Here is a 25,725-nt window from a genome sequence, read left to right as displayed (position 1 = left end):
GATGGTCAACAGGCACATGAAAAGATGCTCTACCTCACTAATTATCAGGGAAATTCAAATTAAAACCACAATGAGATATCACCTCACACTAGTTAGGATGATGAACATCCAAAAGACTAGGAACAACAAATTCTCGCGAGGATGCGGAGAAAAGGGAACCCTCCTACACTGCTGGGGGGAATGTGAAGTAGTTCAACTACTGTGAAAAGCAGTACGGAGGTTCCTCAAAAAACTCAAAATAGAAATACCATTTGACCCGGGAATTCCACTCCCAGGAATCCACCCAAAGAAAACAACTTCTCAGATTCAGAAAGACGTGCACCCCTATGTGTACTGCAGCACTATTTACAGGATCCAAGATATAGAAGCAACCTAAGTGTCTATCAGGAGATGAATGGATAAAGAAGAGGTGGTACATATACACAATGGAATACTATTCAGCCATAAGAAATAAACAAATCCTATCATTTGTGACAACATGGATGGAGCTAGAGGGTATTATGCTCAGTGAAACAAGCCAGGCAGAGACAGACAAGTACCAAATGATTTCCCTCATTTGTGAAGTATAACAACAAAGAAAAACTGAAGGAACAAAACAGCAGCAGAGTCACAGAACCTGCTGCCTGGGGGCCACATCCCACTTAACACACAGCCCACCCGCCTGCACCTCAGGGGGCCCCCTGCCCACACCCCGCCTAACTTGAACCAGTACCTGGAGCAAGTGCAGCTGGAGCATCACGAGTGGCCACCATCTGCGCCACCAGCCTTCCTTCAACTTTGGAGTCGGCCGACCGTGCCACCCGACGTACTGCCGGGGCTGTCGGGCACTGCACCGGCTCTGGAGTGCAGCCACCGCTGCTGCCACTCAGGGCAGGGCAGGGACCCCCGAGGGCCATACTGATGGGCTGCCACCTACCCCCGGTCTAGGGCCATCACACGCTCACAGAATGGCCCATTAACACGTGGTGGCAGGCTTCGAGGGACATGGCGGCAGAGGCGAAGTTGTCAGCATGGCAATTCCCATCAGACTGCCTTCAGCGGCCCTGCAGCAAGAGCACCCGGGTGGCGCCGCGCCTCCTGAGGAGTCCGGCTGCAGCTGAGGTGCCGCTTTTGTTGTCCTCCCTGCTTGGTGCAGGGGAGAAAGTGCACCCCCACAGGCGCCCGCCGCAGCTGCTGATTGGCCGAAGGGAGGTGGCTCGTGGGACCCACGCACCCTCTCACACCCTCATGTGTTTTCTAACTCGTCAACCTGCCTGCTTGGGATTTCTAAAAGACCAGCAAGCCCAGGTGGCTTGCCACACCGCCTTGCTCCCTAGGGACGTGCGGCAGGCCCTCCTGCCCTTGAACCTTTGGTAATCACAAATCCAAAGCCTGCAATGGCAGTAAGTATATATCTATCGATAATTGCCCTAAATCTAAATGGACTGAATACACCAACCAAAAGACACAGAATTATACAGTGGGTAAAAAAGCAAGACCCATCTATATGCTGCCTACAAGAGACTCACTTCAAACCCAAAGACATACACAGACCCAAAGTGAAGGGATGGAAAAAGATATTTCATGCAAACAGTAGGGAGAAAAACACAGGTGTTGCAGTACCTGTATCAGAAGAAATAGACTTCAAAACAAAGAAAGTAACAAGAGACAAAGAAGGACATGATATAATGATAAAGGGGTCAGTCCAATGAGAAGATATAACCATTATAAATATCTATGTACCCAACACAGGAGCACCAACATATGTGAAACAAATACTAACAGAATTAAAGGGGGAAATAGAATGCAATGCATTCATTTTAGGAGACTTCAACACACCAAAGGACAGATCCACCAGACAGAAAATAAGTAAGGAAACAGAGGTCCTGAATGACACCCTAGAACAGATGGACCTAAGAGACATCTACAGAACCCTACACCCAAAACGGCAGGATACACATTCTTCTCAAGTGCACGTGGAACATTTTTCAAGAATAGATCATATACTAGGCCACAAAAAGAGCCTCAGTAAATTCAAAAAGATGGAAATTGTACCAACCAGCTCCTCAGACCACAAAGATATGAAACGAGAAATATATTATGCAAAGAAAATTAAAAAGCCCACAAACACATGGAGGCTTAACAACATGCTCCTAAAAAACCAAAGGATCAATGACCAAATAAAAACAAGGAACAAGCAATATATGGAAACAAATGACAACAATAATTCAACACCACAATATCTGTGGGGTGCAGCAAAGGCCATGCTAAGAGGGAAGTATATGGCAATACAGGCCTATCTCAGGAAAGAACAACAATCCCATATGAACAGTCTAAACTCACAACTTATGAAACTAGAAAAGAAGAGAAATTGAGGCCCAAAGTCAGAAGGAGGAGGGACCTAACAAAGATTTGAGCAGAAAAAAGTAAAACCAAGAAAAATAAAACAATAGTAATCAATGAAAACAGGAGCTGGTTCATGAAGAAACTAAAATAAATAAACCTGTAGCCACACTTATCAAGAAAAAGAGAGTTTACACGCATAAACAAAATCAGAAATGAGAAATGAAAAATCACTACAGAAGACACAGGAAAAAAAATTATTAGAGAATACGATAAAAAATTATATGCTAACAAACTGCATACCATAGAAGAAATGGACAACTTTCTATAAAAATACAACCTAGCAAGGCTGACCCAGGGAGAAACAGAAAATCTGAACAGACCAATTACCAGCAATGAAATTTAATTCATAATCAACAAACTACCTAAGAACAAAATCCCTGGACCACATGGTTTCAATACTGAATTTTATCAAACATTTAGTGAAGACCTAATACCTATCCTGCTTAAAGTTTTCCAAAAAGTAGAAGAGAAGGGACTTACACTCATTCTATGAGGCCAGCATCACTCTAATGCCAAAACCAGGCAAAGACACCACAAAAAAGGAAAATCACAGTCCAACATCCCTGATGAATATAGATGCAAAATACTCAACAAAATACTCCAAACCAAATACAAATATAAATCAGAAAGATCATACATCATGATCAAGTAGGATTTATTCCAGGAATGCAAGGAGGGTACATTTGAAAACCTATCATCATCACCCACCACATCAACAAAAAGGGTAAAAACCACATGATCATCTCCATAGATGCTGAAAAACTATTCAACAAAATTCAACATCCATTTGTGATAAAAACTCCCAACAAAATGGGTATACAGGACAAGTACCTCAACATAATCAAGGCCAAATATGACAAACCCACAGCCAACATCATACTTAACAGAGAGAAGCTGAAAGCTTTTCCTTTAAGATCAGGAATAAGAGAAGGATGGCCCCTCTCCCCCATTTTATTCAACATAGTTCTGGAGTTCCTAGCCACAGCATTCAGACAACACAAAGAAATAAAAGGCATCCAGACTGGTAATGAAGAAGTTAAACTCTGACTGTTTGCAGATGACATGATATGGTACATCAAAAAACAAAAAGAATCCACAACAAAACTACGAGATCTAATATCTGAATTCAGCAAAGTTGCAGGAGACAAAATCAATACATAGAAATCTTGCATTTGTATACAATAATGATGAATTAGGAGAAAGAAATGAGGAAATGAATTCCATTCACAATTGAATCAAAAAGAATAATATACCCAGGAATAAGCCTAACCAAGGAAGTGAAAGACATACCATGAAACTACAAGACACGCATTAGAGAAATTAAAGATACCAATAAATGGAAACACGCACAGTGCTTATGAATAAGAACAATTAATACTGTCAAAATGGCCATACTGCCTAAAGCAATGTACAGATTCAATGCTATCCCTATCAAAATACCAACAGCATTCTTCAACGAACTGGAACTAGTAGTTCTAAAATTCATATGGAACCACCAAAGACCTGAAATAGCCAAAGCAATCCTGAGAAGGAAAAATAAAACAGCGGGGATCTCGATTCCCAACTTCAAGATCTACTACAAAGCCACAGTAATCAAGACAATTTGGTAGTGGCACAAGAACAGACACAAAGACCAGTGGAACAGAATTTAGAGGTCAGATATTAACCCAAACATATATCCTCAATTAATATACGATAAAGGAGTCATGGATACACAATGGGGAAATGACAGCCTCTTCAACAGCTCGTGTTGGCAAAACTGGACAGCTACATGTAAGAGAATGAAACTATATCATTGTCTAACCTCATACACAAAAGTAAATTCGAAATGGATCAAAGACTGGAACGTAAGTTATGAAAGCATAAAACCCTTAGAAGAAAACATAGGCAAAAATCTCTTAGACATAAACATGAGTGACCTCTTCTTGAACATATCTCCCTGGGCAAGGAAAACAAAAGCAAAAATGAACAAGTGGGACTATATTAAGCTGAAAAGCTTCTGTACAGCAAAAGACACCATCAATAGAACAGAAAGGTACCCTACAGTATGGGAGAATGTATTTGTAAATGACAGATCCGATAAAGGCTTGATGTCCAAAATATATAAAGAGTTCACCCACCTCAACAAACAAAAAACAAATAATCCAATTAAAAAATGGGCAGAGGAACTGAAGAGACAGTTCTCCAAAAAAGAAATACAGATGGCCAACAGACACATGAAAAGATGCTCCACATCGCTAATTATCAGAGAAATGCAAATTAAAACCACAATGAGATATCACCTCATACCAGTAAGGATGGCTACCATCCAAAAGACAAACAACAACAAATGTTGGCGAGGTTGTGGAGAAAGGGGAACCCTCCTACACTGCTGGTGGGAATGTAAATTCATTCAACCATTGTGGGAAGCAGTATGGAGAGTCCTCAAAATGCTCAAAATAGACTTACCATTTGACCCAGGAATTCCACTCCTAGGAATTTACCCTAAGAATGCAGCACTCCAGTTTGAAAAAGACAGATGCACCCCTATGTGTAACGCAGCACTACTTACAAGAGCCAAGAATTGGAAGCAACCTAAGTGTCCATCAGTAGATGAATGGATAAAGAAGATGTGGTACATATACACAATGGAACATTATTCAGCCATAAGAAGAAAACAAATCCTACCATTTGCAGCAACATGGATGGAGCTAGAGGGTATTATGCTCAGTGAAATAAGCCAAGCAGAGAAGTACAAGTACCAAATGATTTCACTCATATGTGGAGTATAAGAACAAAAGAAAACTGAAAGAACAAAACAGCAGCAGAAGCACAGAACCCAAGAATGGAGTAACAGTTACCAAAGGGAAAGGGACCAGGGAGGATCGGTAGGTAGGGAGGGGTAAGGGGGGGAACAAGAAGGGCATATTAAGATTAGCATGCATAATGGGGGTGTGGGAGAAAGGGGAGGGCTGCGCAACACAGAGAAGACAAGTAGTGATTCTACAACATTTTGCTATGCTAATGGACAGTGAGTGTAATGGGGTTTGTGGGGGGGATTTGGTATAGGGGAGCACCTAGTAAACATAATATTCTTCATGTAACTGTAGATTAATGAGAACCAAAAAAAAAGAGAGAGAAAGAAAAGGGGGATTACTCCCTGACAGGATAAAACTAACAGCAAATCAACTATTAATGCATGCTCTACATATCTTTAATTTTGATCTTTCAAAGGGTGTCAGATGATCAGCTATGGAAGTACATTTTTCTGATAATATTCCTTTCTCTTAAAAAGAAAAAAAAAAGCAGTTCCTGTGTGGTGATCTCTAATAGGTTTTTCACAATGGTATAAAGGTCATATCAAAGGGTTTGTTTGTGTTTATACAGAGGATCAAAGCCTAATTTTGCTACACAGAAAATGAATTAAGATATGATATGAAGAAGAACTTCCAACATCAACAGCCTCTGTAAGAGTCATTCCAGAAGATGAACATCAAAAAACTTCAACAAAGATCCTGGCGCTGCTGCAGTTGTAGCTGCAGTCATCCCACCGGTTCCTGGACTTGCCATTGGAATGAAGAAGGAGATATCTAAGCTGGCCTGTGCATACAGTAAAACAACAAATTTGACTGGATCTATAGATCCAGTTGGAACTCAACCAAGAATTAGGAGAAGTGCAAATTGCAGTGCTCCAAAATCGTGCGACTATAGACTATCTACTGTTAAAAGAACAGATGGGATGTGAACAGTTCCCAGGAATGTGTTGTTTTAATTTGTCTGATTTTTCTCAAACTATTCAAATTCAGTTAGACAATATCCATCATATCATTGATAAGTTTTCACAAATGCCTACGGTACCTAACTGGTTTTCTTGGTCTCACTGGATATGGCTGGTAATTGTAAGTCTGCTTTTGTTATGTAGCTGTATTCCTATTATGTTAATGTATGTGTGCAATTTAATTAGTACTTTAAAACCTATACATGCTTATGTTACTCTACAAGAAGATATGTCAAAGAAATAACCAATCTTCCCATGTTTTCTTCCATCTGCTACTTCTATAGCTTTTCTTCTTCCTTCCTAATTACAACCCTTTAGTAGAATTAGTGCCTCATATTGAAAATTACCAAGTATCATAATTATTCCAAGTGGTAAAGATACCTCAAGACAAATGCTGGGGATAGAAGCCACAGGGCATAAATCTGCAAAGAAGTAAAGAGCTAACCTTTTTAAAGAATATTGCTTCTCTCTCACTTACCAACTTTACATTTCCCTGTATGGCCCCGGAAGATGACTGGTTAGCCAGAGACGGGTAAGATTCCTCAAGGGAGGAACAACCTAAGACAGGCACAGTCGCAGGGGGGCCATCAGGAGAGAAATTGGGGACCAACAGAGGGGAGGCTTAGAACCTCACCCCCGCTGTTTTGAGAGAAATCTTCTGCATCCGTGGATGTTTTGTTGCCCTTGTCTAGCTTGGATTAATACTTAGTCTATAGGCACACACCTGATTATCTACATTTGCCCTCTTACAGCACTAAATTATGTTTTCTACCTTTATCTTGCATCTACCTACCACTTCAACATTTTATTAAAAAAATAATAATAATAGTAATAAGGGAGAAATGTGGGATTCACATATAAATCAAGTATAAAAATCAAATGAATAATCATATCTGACTTGATTGTTTATAGTTCATGATGCGTGATCAAAACCGAAAGTTTCTGTGATATGACTGCCCTTGCACTGTTCACCATGTAAGAACTTATTCACTATGTAAGACCTTGTTCACCATGTAAGAACTTGTTTGTTATGCTTCAGAAGATTGGAAACTGTTGAGATATAGGCTTGGGGTTGATTAATGACTGTGCATTGAGTCCCCTATACAGAATTTTATTGTTGTTAACAACCATTTGATCAATAAATATGAGAGATGCCCACTCAAAGAAAAAAAAGAAATACGATTTGACCCAGGATTTCCACTCCTAGGAATTTACCCTGAGAATGCAGGAGCCCAGTTTGAAAACGACCTATTACCCGCCCCATGTTTAGTGCAGCACTATTTACAATAGCCAAGAAATGGAAGCAACCTAAGTGTTCAACAGTAGATCAATGGATAAAGAAGATGTGGCACATATACACAACGGAGTATTTTTCACCATAAGAAGAAAGTAAATCCTACCATTTGCCAGAACATGGATGGAGCTAGAGGGTATTATGCTCAGTGAAATAAACCAGGCAGAGAAAGACAAGTACCAAATGATTTCACTCATCTGTGGGGTATAAGAATAAAGAAAAAAAACTGAAGGGGCAAAACAGCAGCAGACTCACAGAACTCAAGAATGGATTAACAGTTACCAAAGGGAAAGGGTCTGGGGAGGATGGGCAGGAAGGGAGGGCTACAGGGGGGAAGAAAAAGAAGGGGGCATTATGATCAGCAGACATAATGTAGGGGGGGACGGGGAGAGCTGTACAACACAGAGAAGACAAGTAGTGATTCTACAGCATCTTACTACTGCTGATGGACAGTGACTGTAATAAGGGTAGGAGGGTTCCCACCTGGGTGATGGGGGGAGTCTAGTAAACATAATGTTCCTCATGTAATTGTAGATTAATAATACCAAAGAAAAAAAATCACAATGTGATATCACTTCACACCTGTTAGGATGGCCAGTATCAAAAAGACTAAGCAACAAATGCTTGCAAGGACATGGAAAAAGGGGAACCCTCCTACACTGCTGGTGGGAATGTAAGCTAATTCAACCATCGTGGAAAGAAATATGGAGGTTCCTCAGAAAACTGAAACTGGAAATACCAGTTGACCTAGGAATTCCACTCCTAGGAATTTACCCAAAGACTACAATTTCTCAGTTTCAAAAACACATATGCACACCTATGGTTATTGCAGCACTACTTAAGATAGCTAAGATATGGAAGCAACCTACGTGTCTATCAGTAGATGAATGGATAAAGTAGAGGTGGTACATATACACTATGGAATACTACTCAGCCATAAGAAAGAAACAAATCCTACCATTTGCAACCACATGGAGCTTGAGGATATGCTCGGTGAAATAAGCCACCTGAGAAGGACAAGTACCAAATGATTTCCCTCATTTGTGGAAGATAACAAGGAAGCAAAACTGAATGAACAAAACAGCAACAGACTCACAAACTCCAAGAAAGGACCATCAGTTACCAAAGAGGAGGGGCAGAGGAGGAGGGGAGAAGGGGATTCAGGGGTATTATGATTGGCACACATGGTGTGGGGGAGGATCAAGGGGAAGGCAGTGTAGCACAGAGAAGGCAAACAGTTGACTCTGGCATCTTACTCCACTGATGGGCAGTGACTGCAATGGGGCATGGGCGGAACACGATAAAGGGGTGAATGTAGTAACCACATGGTTTTTTCATGTGAAACCTTCATGAGAGTATATATCAGTAATACCTTAATAAAATAAATAAATAAATGAAAGAAAAAATCTTACTTCTTGGCAAAAAGTGAATCTGTGGCAAATTACTACACTGATGGACAATGACTGCAATGGGGTATGGGGGGGGTGACTCGATAATATGGGTGAATGTAGTAACCACATTGTTTTTTCATGTGAAACCCTCATAGGGGGGTATAACAGTAATACCTTGATAAAGAATCTTACTTCTCAACTTCCTGGTCTTAAAATGAAATCTCATCTTTAAGATGGGATCCTTCGTGCCTTTTACTATGTTGTCTGTGACTGAGCTTACTTGCTGTATTAGTTATCCAGGTTATATATTACGTGATTAGGGGTCCGAGGAGGATAAGCAGCATCCGGGCAAAGTTAAAGATAAACTGGGCCTTTTAGCGGGCTAAAGTAAACTTTACAATAGCCTCATTTAATTGACACAATGAAGACATGGGCCATGCTGAGCTATTTTCTTATCTGGGGGATGTTCCCACATTCCAGGCCAAGTTACTCCTGGCTTTTTAGTTTTAACTCATCTTCACTGAACAATGCTTATACTCTTACTAGTCTGATATTTTACTTTAGAGAATTAATGTGACTCTGACTGCGCTCAACTGTTTAATACAGAGTGTTGGTAGGAGTCTTTTTCCAGAGGCCCCCGCGCAACTCTGACTACACCCACGGTCCCTGTCTCAGAATCTCTGCGGCTAGTTGCAAACTACTCAGCTGCAGACTACAAACCTCAATAACTGAAAGACAGGAATTTTTAAATACAAGAAAACGCACTGTCAATCCAACACCAAAGTAAAGAAACTTCATTCCCAAACAGAAAATACGAGACGTACCTCATGAAAACTTTTAAATTCTAAAGGGGCTGCCTCCGGGCGGCCTCTCCCCCGCCGCCCCGCCGCGGGTCACAGTTGAACTTCAGCTCGCCCGGCCCTCGCCCTCGAGGCCGCCGCCGAGAAAATCCACATACAGCAACTGGGCTGGCGGACCGAAGAACGGAGGGAGCTGTTAGAAATCCCTCTCCTGACAGCGATCGCGACGCTGCTGACTACTGAAGACGGAAGCGGCGGAGCCTGCAGCTACTGCGCAGCCGCCGGAAACACGTATATTGCGGGCGCCCCCAGTGGCGGCCTGCTCGGCGTTGCCGCTCACTCATGGGCTGGGAGGGACGCCTGTCTGGGGCGGGCCTGCGAGTGATTCTGCGCACTCATTGGCAGGCAGCACCATCAGTGGAGGGCAGGCAGCCAATGGGCGCACACGCAGAACCTAGAGAAACTGAATGAGCAAAACAGCCCCAGATTCACAGAGCACAAGAATGGACTAACAGTTACCAAAGCGAAAGAGACTGGGGTGGATAGTTGGGAATGGAGGGATAAGGGGAGAGGGAAAGAAAGCGTGTATTACGATTAGCACGTATAATGTGTTAGGAGGGGTCATAGGGAGGTCTGTACAACACAGAGAAGACAAGTAGGGATTCTACAGTATCTTACTTTGCTCATGGACAGTGACTGTAATGGGGTATCTGGGGGCATCTTCGTGATGGGGGTAGTATAGTAAACATAATGTTACTAATCTAATTGTATTATAGTAATGACAGAAAGATAGAAAGATAGATAGGTAGATAGATAAACAGATAATGAATGAATGAATGAATGAATGGATGGATGAATACCTACATACATACATAAAGAGTGCAGCAGTCCAGTATAAAAAAGACACGTGCACCCCTATGTTTATCACAGCACTATTCACAATAATCAATCTACCATTATATGAGCAACATTATGGTTACTAGACTGCCCAGATCAAGTCCCCCCCACATACCCCATTACAGTCACTGTCCATCAGCGGAGTAAGATGCTATAGAATTACTACTTGAATTCTCTGTACTATACTGACTTCCCCGTGGGATTCCCCCCCACACATTATGTGAGCTAATCGTAATTCCCCCTTTCCACCCTTCTCCCTCCCTTCCCAACCAGACTTCCTAGTCACTTACCCTTTGGTAAATTGGTGATGGGAGGAGTCTACTAAACATAATGTTACCCATGTAATTGCAGATTAATCACAAATAAATAAACAAAGAAACAAACAAACAAATAGTACAATGCAGCATCCCAGTTTAAAACGACATGTGCACCCCCATGTTTATCACAGCACTATTCACAATAGCCAAGCTAAGTGTCCATCAGTAGATGAACAGTGGAATATTATATATTCCATTTGGTTGTCTCTTGTCACCATCCTCCTGGGCCTAGTCCATTTCAACCTTTGCAGGGGCACTGTAACTGTCCCTAAATTTATCAAGCAAAGCATCAATAATGTAATGTTATGGCACCGGGTAACCTTTGCTTAGGATTTGGGAATAAACTAGAGAATTACTTTGCTGCTCAGAGCAGAAAATAATTGCTAAAATTGAAAATTTGACTCCCCAGTTTTTTTAAAGTTACTCGAACACCCTCTGCAGGGAATTACTCACTGATGATCTTTCTCCACTGTGCCTGAGCCATTTCTCTCTGGACCAGGCACCCACCTTTTTCTCCTCCCTGTTCAGGCTCCCTCTCCTGCTCATTGCTCTTTAGTTCTCATAGAGGACTTGCTATTATTGTTGTTTCTTTTTTCACTTTTCTTATGTTTAGGTGAGTTTCTTAAATATATTTTTCTAACCAAAAGGTTAATTCACAGGTTTTTCTAAAAAAGAAAAAGTCACCTACCTTAGGACTGTAATCCTAGCTTTGCAAAACAAAAAGTATTATTTCATTTTCTCTTTGTCTTGATTTAGTCACTGGTTTTTTTAATCTAGTTCTGCTTAAAGTTTTTTTAAGACTATGTTATATAAGCTATACTATATAAATTACCGAGGGAGATACACAAACAGGTACATATAATGTTTTATCTTCACTTATTTTCCTATTGTCTGATATACCACACATCAAAGGTCTGACAAATATCTTTATCTCAGAGAAAACAAACAATTGGCTTCAGAGTATGCTATCCAGTGGAACAGCCTAAAGATTAAAAAATTAGCTTTTCAATGTTCTAGAAGCTACAATATTTATTAAGCTATATAAGTGCAGCCCTTTCCCTAGTGATTTTCTTTGGAAATATTAACAAAATTTACTTGCAACTTCTTTTTAGTTTGTACCAACACTTACCCAGTGCTGAAGCTAGCACATGGAAAGCATAGTTCTTGCCCTAGAACTTTCACTGCATAAATAGCTAAAATAAAAATGTACTGCAATTACTCTGCATTTGGTACTAATTGTTCTAATTACCTCACTTCTCTAGAAATATGCATTCCTCAGCTTTGATTCTGTTCCCTTATTGCTTAGAGACAGAAAGAGCATTCTTTTTTTTTTTTTTTACCATAAATGTATGACTGGGGAGGGGAATGATTTCTTCAGCACTTCCCATAAAGATTACTTTTGAAGTTATCAAAGATGTGACATTTATGAAATCAAAATATGAAAGAAGGATTGTGCGTGTGGGGTAATAGCTCTACTCACTGCTTTCCATAAAGCACTTTCCGTGATGAATTGATTAAACAAGCCAGGAGCAAAGTTAAACAGATTTCCATGGGTCTCATCCACATAACATTTTTACCAGCGAGGCTTATGCAGTGCCAGGAAAACTGTAAATAAGTTACTGACCCTTCCTCACAGCAGATACAATTTTATTAGCTTATAAGTTAAAAAAAAAAAAGAATAGGGTTTCCTCACCATCATCAGCATCATCTAATGATCTCCTGCTGAATTCCACACAAAGCATGATGCTGAGTGTTTTATAAACATAATCTGGCATGCTCACACCATTCTTGAAAGGCAAATAATGGTATCTTCATTGAACAGATAAAAAACTGAAATTCAACACATTAAATCATATTTGCAACTCCTTAGTTTGCTTCCAAGACCAGTATTAATTACTCCTATATTGAGCTGTACCCATAGCATTACTTTCATCCACCAAGTAGGATGAGACTCTGTTATTTTAAAATTTCTAGACAATACTGAGATGATTAAGTTCAACTCAGATACTTAAACATGCCCATAACCGTATGCTTCATGCTATAAAAAGTCAACCACACATCACATTTTTCCACATGCTCACATTTTTTTTAATGTATGGGTTCCATTCTACTCTTCTATACTTCCCTCCCTTTCTCACTCTCTTCCACTAATGGTTATAATCTTGAAAGGTATAAAACTACATGAGCATGAGTCTGTGATCCTGGAGAGAAGGGAAACACAAAGTGAGCCTCAAGGTTGCTCCAACTTTTCACCTTGAGGCATTTTACGGCCACCGACCCAAACAGAGCCATAGTCTCCTGAAGCTGAAGAGGTGGAGAAAGTCGTCCCAAGACACTGAAGGGACTGGAATTTTCAAGGCAAAACATTGAGGAGGAGTTGCTATGCAGGGTGATCACACTGGAACTTCTTCAGCAACTTCTGATAAAGTTAAACATAAACCTACCCTATGACCTGGGAATCCATCCTAGGTATATATGCAAGAAGGATATAAACATATGCCCACAAAAGACTTCTATAAGATTATTTCTAGTAACCTTACTCATACTAGACAAAAAACTTGGAAGCAGTTTCTATAAAGAATGTATAAAATTTGTTGTATTCTATATATTCTAATAATAAATATAAGAAAGAGAAATTAAGAAAACAACCCCATTTACAATTGCATCAAAAAAAATAAAGTACCTAGGAATAAATTTAACCAAGGAGTTGAAAGACCTGTATATGAAAAAGTACAAGACATTAATGAAAGAAATTGAAGAAGACGCAAATAGAGAGATATTCCATGCTGATGGATTGGAAGGATTCCCCGCCAGGGAATTACCGGAGGGGTTGGAGCAACAACCGTTTGCGGACAGGACCCGTCCGCTGAGCATCCCGGGAAGGGGTCTGGAAACAGCGTCCGGGTCCGGCCAGGCGTCGGGGGAACAGGGGCCGCCGGCTTGCTGCACCTGCGCTCCCGGGCCTCTAGGGCGAAGAGGCTTCGCCCGCCTTCCAGTTGTGACCGGTGTTTCCATCTCTGACACTGTCCCTCGGCGCACACACGACGTCCAGCATCGCCTGCCCGTGACCGGCGATCCTCGAGCCGAGTCCACCCTGGGCAAAGCGAGGGGTTCAGACTCGGCCTGCTACCGGGCCCCGAAGCTCTGGTCGCTCCCGGAACGCCAGGCTTGAACCCCTGGTTTCCGGCCGGCCGAGGCACTCAGCTGCCTGAGCCCACGGAAGTGGGCTCGGAGGGCCGGCCCCGAACGGACCAGGGATGGCGCCGCCGGCGGGCGGCGCTGCGGCTGCCTCGGACCCGGGCTCGGCCACGGTGCTCTTGGCCGTGCACACCGCGGTGAGGCCCCTGGGCGCGGGACCGGACGCCGAGGAGCAGCTGCGGAGACTGCAGCTGAGCGCGGACCCCGAGCGGCCCGGGCGCTTCCGGCTGGAGCTGCTGGGCGCTGGGCCCGCGGCGGTCAGTCTGGAGTGGCTCTTGGAGTCAGTTTCCTACACCGTCAGAAGCCCCAGCCAACACGAGCTGCAGCCTCCACCGGGAGGGCCTGGAACCCTCAGCCTGCACTTCCCCAACCCTCAGGTGGCTCAGCAGTGGGCAGCCCTGGTCCGAGGTGCCACTGTGGAGGGACAGAATGGCATTGACAGCGTGCCTCCAGCCCTGGGCCCAGAAATGTGCCCTGTGTCCCCACCCAGCCCCCCTGAAGTGCCCACACCCAAGGTCCCCCAACCAAAGATGGATCCTTCCTGGAGTCCCGGAGACTTGGTGGAAGAAGAGCTAGCAGGGCACCTGACCCAGGCCACCGAGGGTGGAGCTGAGAAGGGGGCAGCCCAAGCAGCTGCCATCCTGGCCCAACATCATGTGGCCCTCAGTGTCCAGCTCCAGGAAGCCTGCTTCCCTCCCGGCCCCATCAGGCTACAGGTCGCAGTTGAAGATGCTGCATCCTTTGCCCATGTCTCGCTGCAGGTCCACCCTCACTGCACCATAGCGGCCCTCAAAGAGCAGGACGAAGCCCTTGGCAACCCCAGAAGATGGACGGGGAACCAGGCTGCCTGTTTCCTCTGGTGTCGGGGCTGCTTCAAGCCCCCCAGCCAGCCAGCTCCGGCCTCCCTAGCCCCCTTCAGACCGTCTGGACCTGCCCTTCCTGCACCTTTATCAATGCCTCAGCTCGACCAGGCTGTGAGATGTGTAGCACCCAGAGGCCCTGTGCTTGGGATCCCATTCCCCTAGCATCCACCGAGCAGCCACCAAAGGTCACAAGGAGAGAGGATGGCCCTTCCCTCCCAGGCCCCAGGTTCCTGGATCCCCTTCCGAACCTCTCAGGGGATCTCTGCTGACTGCTCACTGGGGACAGAGCCAAGGGTGCGGGAGGGGCCACGAGCCAGAGTCATTAAAGACACTTCCGAGCCTGCAAAAAATAAAAATAAATTTTAAAAAAATGCAATCTCCCTATCAGTGCAATCTCCCTATCAAACTCCAAAGGATTTTTTCACAAAAATAGAACAAACAACCCTAAGATTTGAATGGGACCATAAAAGACTCTGAATAGCCAAAGCAATGTTGAGAAGAAAAATCATGAACTCTGATTTTAAACTATATTACAAAGTAATTAAAACAGTATGATATTGGCATAAAAACAGATACATACATCAATAGAACAGAATAGATAGCCTAGATATAAAACTACTCACACATTAATTTACAACAAAGAAGCTAAGAATATACAATGGGAAAAGGACTGTCTCCTCAATAAGTGGTGCTGGAAAAACTGGACAGCCACATGCAAAAGAATGAAACTGGACCACCTATTTTTTTATAATACACAAAATTAACTCAAAATGGACTAAAGACTTGATAAGACCTAAAACCATAAACCTCCTAGAAGAAAACTTAGGCAGTGATTTTTTTAAACCTGACACCAACAGTAAAAGCAACAAAGGCAAAAATAAACAAGTAGGACTATAACAAATGAAAAAGAATTCTGGAAAACAAAGGACACCATCAACTAAGTGAAAGGCAACTCACTGAATGGCAAAAAATACTTCCAAATCATATACCTGATAATGGGCTAATATCCAAAATATATAAAGAACACATACAACTCAACAGCAAAAATACAAATAATCTGATTACAAAATGGATAGAAGATCTGAATAGACATTTCCCCAAAGGAGACATACATACAGTCAACAGGTACATGAGAAGATACTCTGTATCATTAATCAGAGGGAAAATGCACATCAAAACCATAATGAGATATCACCACACACCTGTGAAAATGGCTAGAATTAATAACTGTTAGTGAGGATGTGAGAAAAAGGACCCTTGTGTATACTGTTGGTAGGAAGGTAAATTGGTGCAACCACCATGGAAAACAGTATGGAGGTTCCTCAAAAAATTAAATATAGAACTACCATATACTTGCCCTTCTTGGTATTTATCTGAAGAAAATGAAAACATTAATTAAAAAAGATCTATGCACCCCCATGTTCATTACAGAATTATTTACAATAGCCAAGATATGGAAACAACCTACATGTTCATCAACGGATAAATGGATAAATAAATTGCAGTACATATACATGTTAGAATATTATTCAGTCCTAAAAAGTCTGAAATCTTGCCATTTGCAACAATATTGATGACCCTTGAGGTCGATGCTGAGTGAATAAGTCAGAGAGAAAAAGATAAATATCATATGATCTCTATTATATGTGGAATATATATATATATATATTGAATATTAAATATATGTTCACAGATACAGAGAAGAGATTGGTGGTTGCCAAAGGCAGGGTGTGGGGGCTGGGAGAAATGGATGAACATTTTTTTTTGTTTTAGTTTAAATAAATTGAATTACAAAACAAAAGAATGGATAAACAATATTGGTATATAATCAACAATAAAAAAAGCAAACAATGGAATACATACATTCATTAAAAAAATTATACAACAGAGATAAGTTGCAAAAACATGTTGAGTAAACAAAACAGTACATACTGCATGCTTTCATTTTTATGAAATCTGCAACCAGGCAAAACCTTTTATTTCAGAAATCAAACATTTGTTGCCTTTTGATGATGGAGATTGACTAGAAAGAGGCAGGAGGGAACTTTTGGGAAGGAAACATTCTACATCGTGAACATCTGGGATGTGTTTCCTGATTTGGAATGTTGGTTATAGGTGTATGTATTTGTCAAAATTTACCATATTCTATATGTAATATCTGCACATTTCACCGTATATGTTTTTACCTCACAAAATATGAGGGGAAAATTTGTAGGATAAAACTCTGTAGCTGATTCTCAGCACTAAAGGAAGAAGGCAACAAAAATCAGAAAACGGGACAATAAAAAATGCTAATACATTTTTCTCTCGTGGGGAATCTAACATAGTCAAAGACAGCCCTGAAAATGTTGGTGTTAAACTCCATAGAAAGGTAACACATTTAATTTAATCCCCAATCTTATGGATGCTTCCAATTATTGAGTCTATTCGTTTTGCTGTTGCTTTAAATGAAAAAAAGACATTATGTTTTCCACTGCTTAATTATTTTTTAAACTTCTTCAAATACAAATCTTGGCAAGAGTGCACTATTTTTCAAATACCTAGATGGAAGAAATGACTATTCCACAAAGCAAAAGGCCATGAGGGAAAAGAAAATGGAGAAATTTTAATAGAAGTAATGACGTGATCTTAATTATATTGATGAGATTAAACTACGATGTGGAATGTTTTCTATAAACCTAACTCATTTAATTACCACTTCAATTAGCCAAAAATGCCTGCTTTCACATTTAGCATCAATTTACAATCGAAGAAACCTGGTATTTTATATCCAGAAAGGCATAAAGGAAGTGGATTAATATTTTCCCAGGAGAGAACATCATTTGTAACCAAAATTTCCAAATAGAAATAAACATCAACGACTATTCATCAAATAGTTATTGAAGATCGATCATATTCTGAGGACTGTGCAATTCCTAGAAATACAAAGTGACAGTAATAAAATCACAACCTAGGACACAGCCTAACACAGAGATACTGTATTCATTATAAATAAAGTGAACACTTCCATAGGTGTGTGTGCAAACTATTATGGAATAGTTTTGAATTTTTTCTTCATAAATTCTAAAAAAGCATTCAAAAAGAAACAAATTCTTAATAAGGTCCTGCAATATTCATGCATAAAAATTTCTATTCCAGCATCTCCTAAGAAACTGAAAACAACCTAAGTGTCCAAACAAAGGGACTAGTTATCTGAGTCTTGATACATCTATACCATGGAATAATATGCAACAATTAAATAAATGTATAAGAGGTTACAAACATCCCTGACTTTGGCAAGATATTTTATCTTTTCCTATATCTCAGTTTTTCCATCCAAAAACAGCACAAAAATATCTTTTCCATCTAATTTTCAGGATTATGAGATGAAAAAAAAACCAAAGTGTAAATATAAGCACAAAGATGAAAATATTAAAAATTTAAAGACCTACTATTTGAATGAAATGGGAAATTAGTAAGTGAAAGCACTTCCTCTATACCACAAAATTCTACATTCCTAGACTTAAGAATAAACCTACTACTTTTATGATTGAAAAACTGGTAAAGGCAATGTACTACCTATTCCTGTGGATTTTTTCTATGCTGACTTTCTTTCAAACTGAAGAAATTTCCATAAGCATTTTCAGTTCCCCACCATACAGATACCTAAAGTAGGGAGATATGTTATCCATTGCACCGGTTTGCACATAATGACCTTACATTTTTCTCATGAGAACACTTCAGACACCATTTTCATTATCACACCTACTTCATAATTCTTGTTTTCACTCACATTATGGAAAAAGCAGAATATACAAGCCTATTTCAATCTTACTTCAGTTTATAGAACAATGAACACAAAAAAGCATAAATACATAGCATACAGTACTGACATAGTTTCTCTCTCCACAGTCCTGGTTACCTCTTAATAAACTAGCAGAAGTGGGATTTATTGAGACTTCAGACAGCAGAAAGCAAGAATATCCTTAGGTTGTAATGGAGTCTCCATTGCATTCAGACAACCATTTAATTAGACAGTTCTTTCAACTTTATCCCATTATTCCTACCGCTGTTCTAAGTTGCTACACAGAATAGGAGGCTGCCTTTTCCAAATGAATTGGAAACCACCACCACAGTATATGTCAGAGTCTTTACCATACCACAGACATTTGAGACCTGCCGAAGTTTCCACAGTTATTTCAGAACAAAGTCCATGTGCCTCTTCATGCTGTGACCACAAATTCAGAGACCAAAGCCACCCCTGGGGCCACGGCAGGACCCTGGGGTCAGAGAGACTTTGATTCCAGTCCCTGATACCCCACACAGGGAGGATAATTACCCTCTCCTAGGCCAGGTAGCGTAGGCAGTCTTTGCCTCATAGGACTGATACGAAGGTTCAATCAAATGCTCTACTCTTGGCGTTTTTCATAGTAGCCAGGAACAAAGTCAGTTTTCAAGAAATATCAGCTCATTATTATTAACACTGCTTGGATAAAACAACCCACATGGGGTTTTTCCCCCTATCATTATTTTCTTCCTTTATTGTCTCTCTCCATGCAAGGGAATTGCAAATCATTTCTTCTTACCAGCCTGCAACATGCATCCCTTGTGGTCAAGCTCTGGGCCTGCTTCTCCAAGGTGGGTACAGGGATGGTGGACCGGAAAGTACAACTGTCTGGCCGGTCTCTCAGTATAAGGGTAAGCCTCAGGGAAATGCGTGTGGTGTTGAATAAAGCTTTAAGAGACATGTAAGAAGTGTTCCCTGTAAATTTCCCCCTGGGCTAGTAAAGGAAAGGGCAGAAGAGAGAATTTTGTGGGACTCTGGGGCAGCAAGGACTGGCTCTGCTGTCTGTCTGCCCCTGGAAAGCTAGCAAGACCCAAATGAGAAACAGCTGCCCACAGCATTGAGGGAGACCAGTGCCCCAGAGCCCAACAGCATTTTTAGCTCATTGTGTGTGATCAATAGCTATTGACAGAAATATAACTGAAGTGAGTTATTTTCAGTTGGGGATGGATAAACCAAACTCATAACTGGACCATGGTCCTTCGTCAGTCCATTTCCTAGGGATCTTTTCTCTTAATTCTTGAGTTAGACATTTTATTCCTAATATCCAAATCTTTCTACCCAGCTTACAGCCTCCATAGATATTAGAGCAGTGAGGTAAAAACTGCCATCCTAGAACAGGTGTTGCCATATTCTTAAATCGCACTTACTTGGGACAAGATGAGTTACCAAAACAAGATTACTATTTTAATGATGCTCATCATAGTCATGACTGGCTCAGGGCTTTCAAATCTCCTCCCTCAACTGCAGCAAATTTAGAAAGCCTGCATTTTTTTAAAGCATTCTAAAAGATTCAACAGGTTTCTCCATGTAATGAGAGACACTAATTATCAAGCCTATTTCAGATAAAGTAGTAGTTAATGCCAATTTATCAAGATGGAAAATGAACCTGATTTAATTTCTATTGCGACTGCCCAAAGGCAGGTGGCTTAAGGCAAGTATATTTAGTTTAATGAGACTCTCGGGGATAAGCAGTCTAAGTCTGAGCACCCTTGTTATGCATCAGCAAATACAGTGACCTGCCTGCTGCAAGAATGCAATTTATATTTACCAAAAACATAGCCATGGTTAGCACACCAACAGAAGTGTAAGATATTGGAGCATCCTCCTCCAGATGGAATTTGTGCATACCCACTCCAATGCTTGTATCTCAAGCTTAATTTAGAAGTAATTTCTGGACTAAACGTTTCTTATTCCACATCTTTTAAGCCATTTCACAAAGCTATTATTTTCTAACTTTCATGAATGGAAAGGAGTCTTGAATGACTCAATTTCCAAGGATTTTATACTTTATTCATTAGTGTTCTATCATAAAATTGTCAGGGACTTAGCATCATGAGATTCATGGTTGTTCAATCCAGGGCCCCTAGGAAATACATACATATATAAAGAAAATAACAGCCAATAATTCCAGTGCCCAGAAGTAATCACTGGTTTGGTGGTTGATCATCTATAGTTCATTAGACTTACACCAGCAGGCTGAGGTTAATCAATATAAAAGACCAGAATAAATAAATACACATGAAATGTTTGGAATGGATTTCTGAAGATTATGTCTAAAAGGAAAGATATCATGGTTAGTCTACATGAGCTGAATTTGGGAGCTAGAACCTGTATGCTTCCTTTCCCATACTCCATCTCAGTTTACTGAAATCTCAGTATGTTTTGGCTAAACACAGATGGGAAAACACAGCAATATAAAATATTCAGTCAAATTATTATGCATACACATAGGGATGCATTTATCTTTTCAAATCAGGGATTTTGTTTTCTTTGAGTTTTACAATAGCCAAGATATGATAGCAACCTAAGTGTCCATTAAGAGATGAAAGGATAAAGAAGATGTGGTCCATATACACAATGGACTATTATTCAGCCATACAAAAGAAAGAAATCCTGCCATTTGCAACAACATGGATAGACCTAGAGGGTATTATGCTAAGTGAAATGAGCCAGGTGGAAAAAGACAAATATTATTTCACTTATTTGTGGAATCTAAAAACAAAACAAATGAACAAAATAGCAGTAGACATATAGACACTGAGAAGTGACTAGTGGTTACCATGGGGGAAGAGTTGGGTGGGTGTGTGGGGGAGGGTGAGGGGGATAAAGGGACACAAAAATTATTAATTATAATGTAAGTTGGTCATGGGATGGCAGTAGAGCATGGAGAATATCACCAATGATTCTGTAACATCTTCCTATGTTGACAGATAGGAACAGTACTAGTGGGGGTGAGGATTTAACAATGTGTGTAGCTGTTGAGCCACTGTGTTGTATACTTGAAACCAATGTAAGATTGTACATCAGCTATACTTCAACTAAAAAAACTTAGTAAAAAGCATTATTATTCATAAGTAAATGATATACAGATCAAAGGCAAGGATGGAGAGAGAGAAAAAGAACAGAGCAAGAGAGAGGGAGGGAAAGAAGGAAAGAGAAAGGATAAATTTGAATCTGATCCTATTCCCATGGATCACATGGATTTGTTTCAATTCCTGATGCCCTAAAAGTACAGCCATGGAATTTGCTTTGACCAGTGTATGATGGGTGGTTATATTCCCTTGTGTTTGTAAGAGCCGGTGTGAATATTTCAGGTTTTCTTTTTCCCTCTCTCATAGTGACTAGAAGCACTCCTGATGAGGGTTGCCCAGCAGCCTGGAGGCAGGAGTGAGGATAAAGAGTCTCCGGTTGACCTGTGGTATGAGGGCATGTGGTATGAGAAATAAAATTTTTGTGGCTTAGCATACCAATGTTATTTATCACCACAGCATAACCTAGTTTACCTTTACAGATAGAAGTGAGTAACAATAATGGGATACAGTGGTAATCAGAAGCCATATTTGTGACATCGAATTAGGGTTACGGGGTGGGATTTGAGGAAACTGATATTAGAGTCTGAGAAAATGGTGGTCTATATTATGCAGAGATTGAACATCTGATAAATTGTCACCTCTGTCTCTTGGAAGGCAGAACATGTTCCTAACAAACTTGTGGCTGTAGGAGGAAAGGATAGAAAACAAAATGTCGGTGGCATATGAGCTGGTTGCTGCAGGCTCTATCTGGAAAGGTAGCATAAACAGAAGATAGTTTCAGAAAACAGGTAATCAGCTTGTAAGGAGAGAATTAATGGAAACTTAAGAGTTCACAAATTCAGAGATCTACGAACAGGCAAGTGGTGGTGAGGCAAAACTGGTGGTGGGAGAGGGGTAAACTGAGACTGTTCTGAGGGAGAAATCCTATTAAAGCTCTGGATCAAGTCACAGATATGGCCACTATACCCTAATTCACATCTCTCAATTCATTAGGTACTCTCAACATAAAGGTCTAACAGAGGATGTGGCCCCAGTAAGTCCTTTAATTTGACAAGGAAAGATGTGATTAAGAGTAAATTTCCCTCTGAAGCTCAAGGTATCCACAATGAAGTCACAAAAGATACAGAGGCTTGAGAGTGAGAATGTAAAGATGCATCACAGATTTATATGATTGTATGTCTAAAAAAGAACTGTGAATATCTGTGGGGAATCTCAGGATCAACAGGGACTATCATTAGACATGAGGAATTGTTATGGTCTGAATTTTTGTATCCTACCAAGATTCATAAGTGGAACCCTAAGCCCTGGAGCGATGGCATTTGAAGGTGGATCCTTTGGAATGTAAGTAGGTTTTGATGAGGTCATGAGGCTAGAGCTCCCATGATGGGATTGGTGTCCTTACGAGATGGGCCAGGAGAGCTTGCACTGCCATGTGATGATGATACAACAAGAAGATGCCGATCTGCACACCGGGAAGGGGGCTCTCACCAGACAACAAACCTGGCAGCCCCTTGATCTTGGGCATCCTGGCCTCTAGAACTGTGAGAAATAAACTTTTGTTTTTTCAGCCACCTAGTCTGTAGTTTTCTTTTCATAGCAGCAAGACTGACTAATACACGTACAGTTTAGTCTACATTACCCAGACATCACAAACTTGGCGATAATAATGCAGAGGGATAAAATTTTTAATTCTTCCCCTTGAGGAGGGGATTAATATATAGCAGAGCTGAGACCCCAGCTGATTCAAGATGGATATACATCAATAATAGGATGAAATAAACAACTCTGGTTTTAAGTTATTGGGTTTTTTTAAACCACAGAATAACCTCACTCATCTTGATACAGAAATATATATAAATGGTTCTTAAAAGTTGAAATATGAAAGACATGCTTCAATCTCATATGCATTTTTCTTCTTTTAAAATGAAGGCATATTATTCATGTCATAAAATAATACATTGTTTAAAAATTCTTACTTTTTTAACAGCATTAAGAATAAAATGACTTTTAATTAACATGAATATAAAAAGTTGACAGAAATAAATTTTTAGTAAATAGTACCAAGACAATAGTTATCAACTTGGAAACAGGAAAAAAAAAGAAAAAGAAAGTTAAACTTTTACCTCTCACCCATAAGAAATAAGTTCCTGAAGTCTTGATATCAACCAAAGTAATTTCACTTTTATGTCTGTTAATTATTGGAATTTGGGAAATGCCAATAGGAAATGATAATACAGCTCCTACTATGGACAGAGTGCTATTGCCAGGGCCTGACATATCTTATCTCATTTGCTCCAAACCATATCAGATGAGTTGTTACCATGATCATTCTTTTTTCAAGGCTAAATAAATTACCATCTGAAATTAAAATACCCAAACTTTGGGAAGAAGAGAGAAGCATATGCACCAAAAAAGCTCTTAAAATTTTTTACAATGACTTTTAACATCCTGATCAGTGTGCAGTTCCATTTTAATTGAATGAAGCCAGAAGGCTAAATTCTGGATCTTGTCTGCTTTATGCCTTATAATTTTATTATATCTAACCACCTTTTTCTCCATCAAGCTTTATAAAATAACCCTCTTTTTACTTTTCCCTTCCCTGTGAAGTAGTTTCTAAATATAATATATCTAGTGTCCCCACTATTTTTACTTTTTTTTTAACAGAAGTATCAAATACTTCAAAGCTATGCTTCTGTTACTGAAGAGAGAAGAAGAGATTTGTTGACTAAAAATAAAATTTGACCCAGGGGACTCTGACTACCTTTGAGGAAAAATAAATAATAACTTGAAAAGTGAGGTCTTGACCATTACCTTACTCCTTTAGTACTAGGGCAGGAATTATTATTAACATCCAATCACATCTTGAACAGTTAGGTCAAGGCAACATTAGCCAAGGCAAGGGGGATATTATATATCAAAGGCTTGTAGTGTAACATTATTCCAATCTGGATCATTAGTTTTCTATTTCTATATAGATTTATGCTAACATAAACTGATAAGAGATATACAGAAGAATATTCCAAAATAGTAGAGGAATTGCCACAAACTGTCATTCCCAAATTGTGAACTCAGACATCTAGAAAGGTTCAAAAATCCAAATGGACTTCAAGTATTATCTACAGAATGAATAATGTCCTACACACACACACACACACACACACACACACTACATTCTGTCAAGTTATTATAGACACCATGATTAAAAAAATACTAATTATTCTAAAAGTGAATTTGTTGCTTTACAAAAGTAAATCGTTATTTTACCCATACTGCATTTCTTCACTCACTAAATATTGAAAGTTCAACTGTTGATAAGTTGTATTTTTGCAATTTTTCTTTTTGGTTGATAGGAGTTGTCTTTTTTCTCTTAAAAATTAGAGTACTATCAAAGTTTTGGATTTTATTCAGTGGAAGACAGAGTAAAGACACTGGAAACTGATGGATATAAAAATATAGAAAGTAAAGAACATGAAAAAATGAGACAAGCTTGCCTGAGTTCATATCATGATTTCATCATTTACAGCTAACTAATGTTAGGAAAATTACTTAAATGCTCTGTTCCTCAATTTTCTCCTTTGTAAAATGGAGAAAAGCGATGCATGGTACCTACCTCTTGAGTTTGTTGTGAGAATAAAATGAGTGTTTTTGTGAAAAAATGCTTAGAACAAGGTATGACATCTAATGAAATAGATTAGATTATTATTTAGCAAAGTTTCCTTCTTCCTCTACCACCCTGCACACACCATGCAAAAGTGTATATCTGCTCCATTGATGCTGATCATGGCCATGTGACTTATTTTGGGCAATGGAGTGTGATTGGAAATAGCTGCATGCCCATCTGGACTGAGACCTTAACTGCCTCTATCCACTGGCTCCTCTTGCATTTCTAGTTCCCCCAAGTGAGAAAGGCGTCCCCTAGAGTATGGCTGGCCTTTATCCTGGCCTCAGAATGTATAGCTGAGTCA

The 25,725-nt window shown here is 40.1% G+C and overlaps 1 protein-coding gene and 1 long non-coding RNA gene across 18 annotated transcripts in view; one reads left to right on the top strand and one right to left on the bottom strand.

The window, feature by feature from the left end:
* The window catches only part of LOC108410232 (uncharacterized), a 95,119-nt gene extending 84,803 nt beyond the window's left edge, over window positions 1-10,316 (bottom strand). For 2 of the 17 annotated variants that reach the window (XR_012127905.1, XR_005057494.2), the window contains exon 1: window positions 9,652-10,305. This is a non-coding gene — a long non-coding RNA (uncharacterized lncRNA). Of the gene's footprint in view, window positions 1-9,651 lie in introns of all 17 variants that reach the window. The other 15 variants (XR_005057492.2, XR_012127902.1, XR_012127901.1 and 12 more) reach the window with 14 other exon arrangements.
* A 3,347-nt stretch (window positions 10,317-13,663) lies between these two features.
* On the top strand, window positions 13,664-15,294 carry LOC108410230 (sharpin-like). Its single transcript, XM_037004070.2, is given in 2 exon segments — window positions 13,664-14,834; window positions 14,837-15,294. Coding segments are annotated over 2 exon segments (1,071 nt in total). The 5' UTR covers window positions 13,664-14,098; the 3' UTR covers window positions 15,172-15,294.
* Window positions 15,295-25,725: the final 10,431 nt, after the last annotated feature.

Source organism: Manis javanica, chromosome 2, assembly GCF_040802235.1.
Source record: "Manis javanica isolate MJ-LG chromosome 2, MJ_LKY, whole genome shotgun sequence".
NCBI classification, from domain to species: domain Eukaryota; kingdom Metazoa; phylum Chordata; class Mammalia; order Pholidota; family Manidae; genus Manis; species Manis javanica.
The sequence above is the reverse complement of the archived record's forward strand: the minus strand, read 5'-3'. Positions and strand labels throughout refer to the sequence as shown.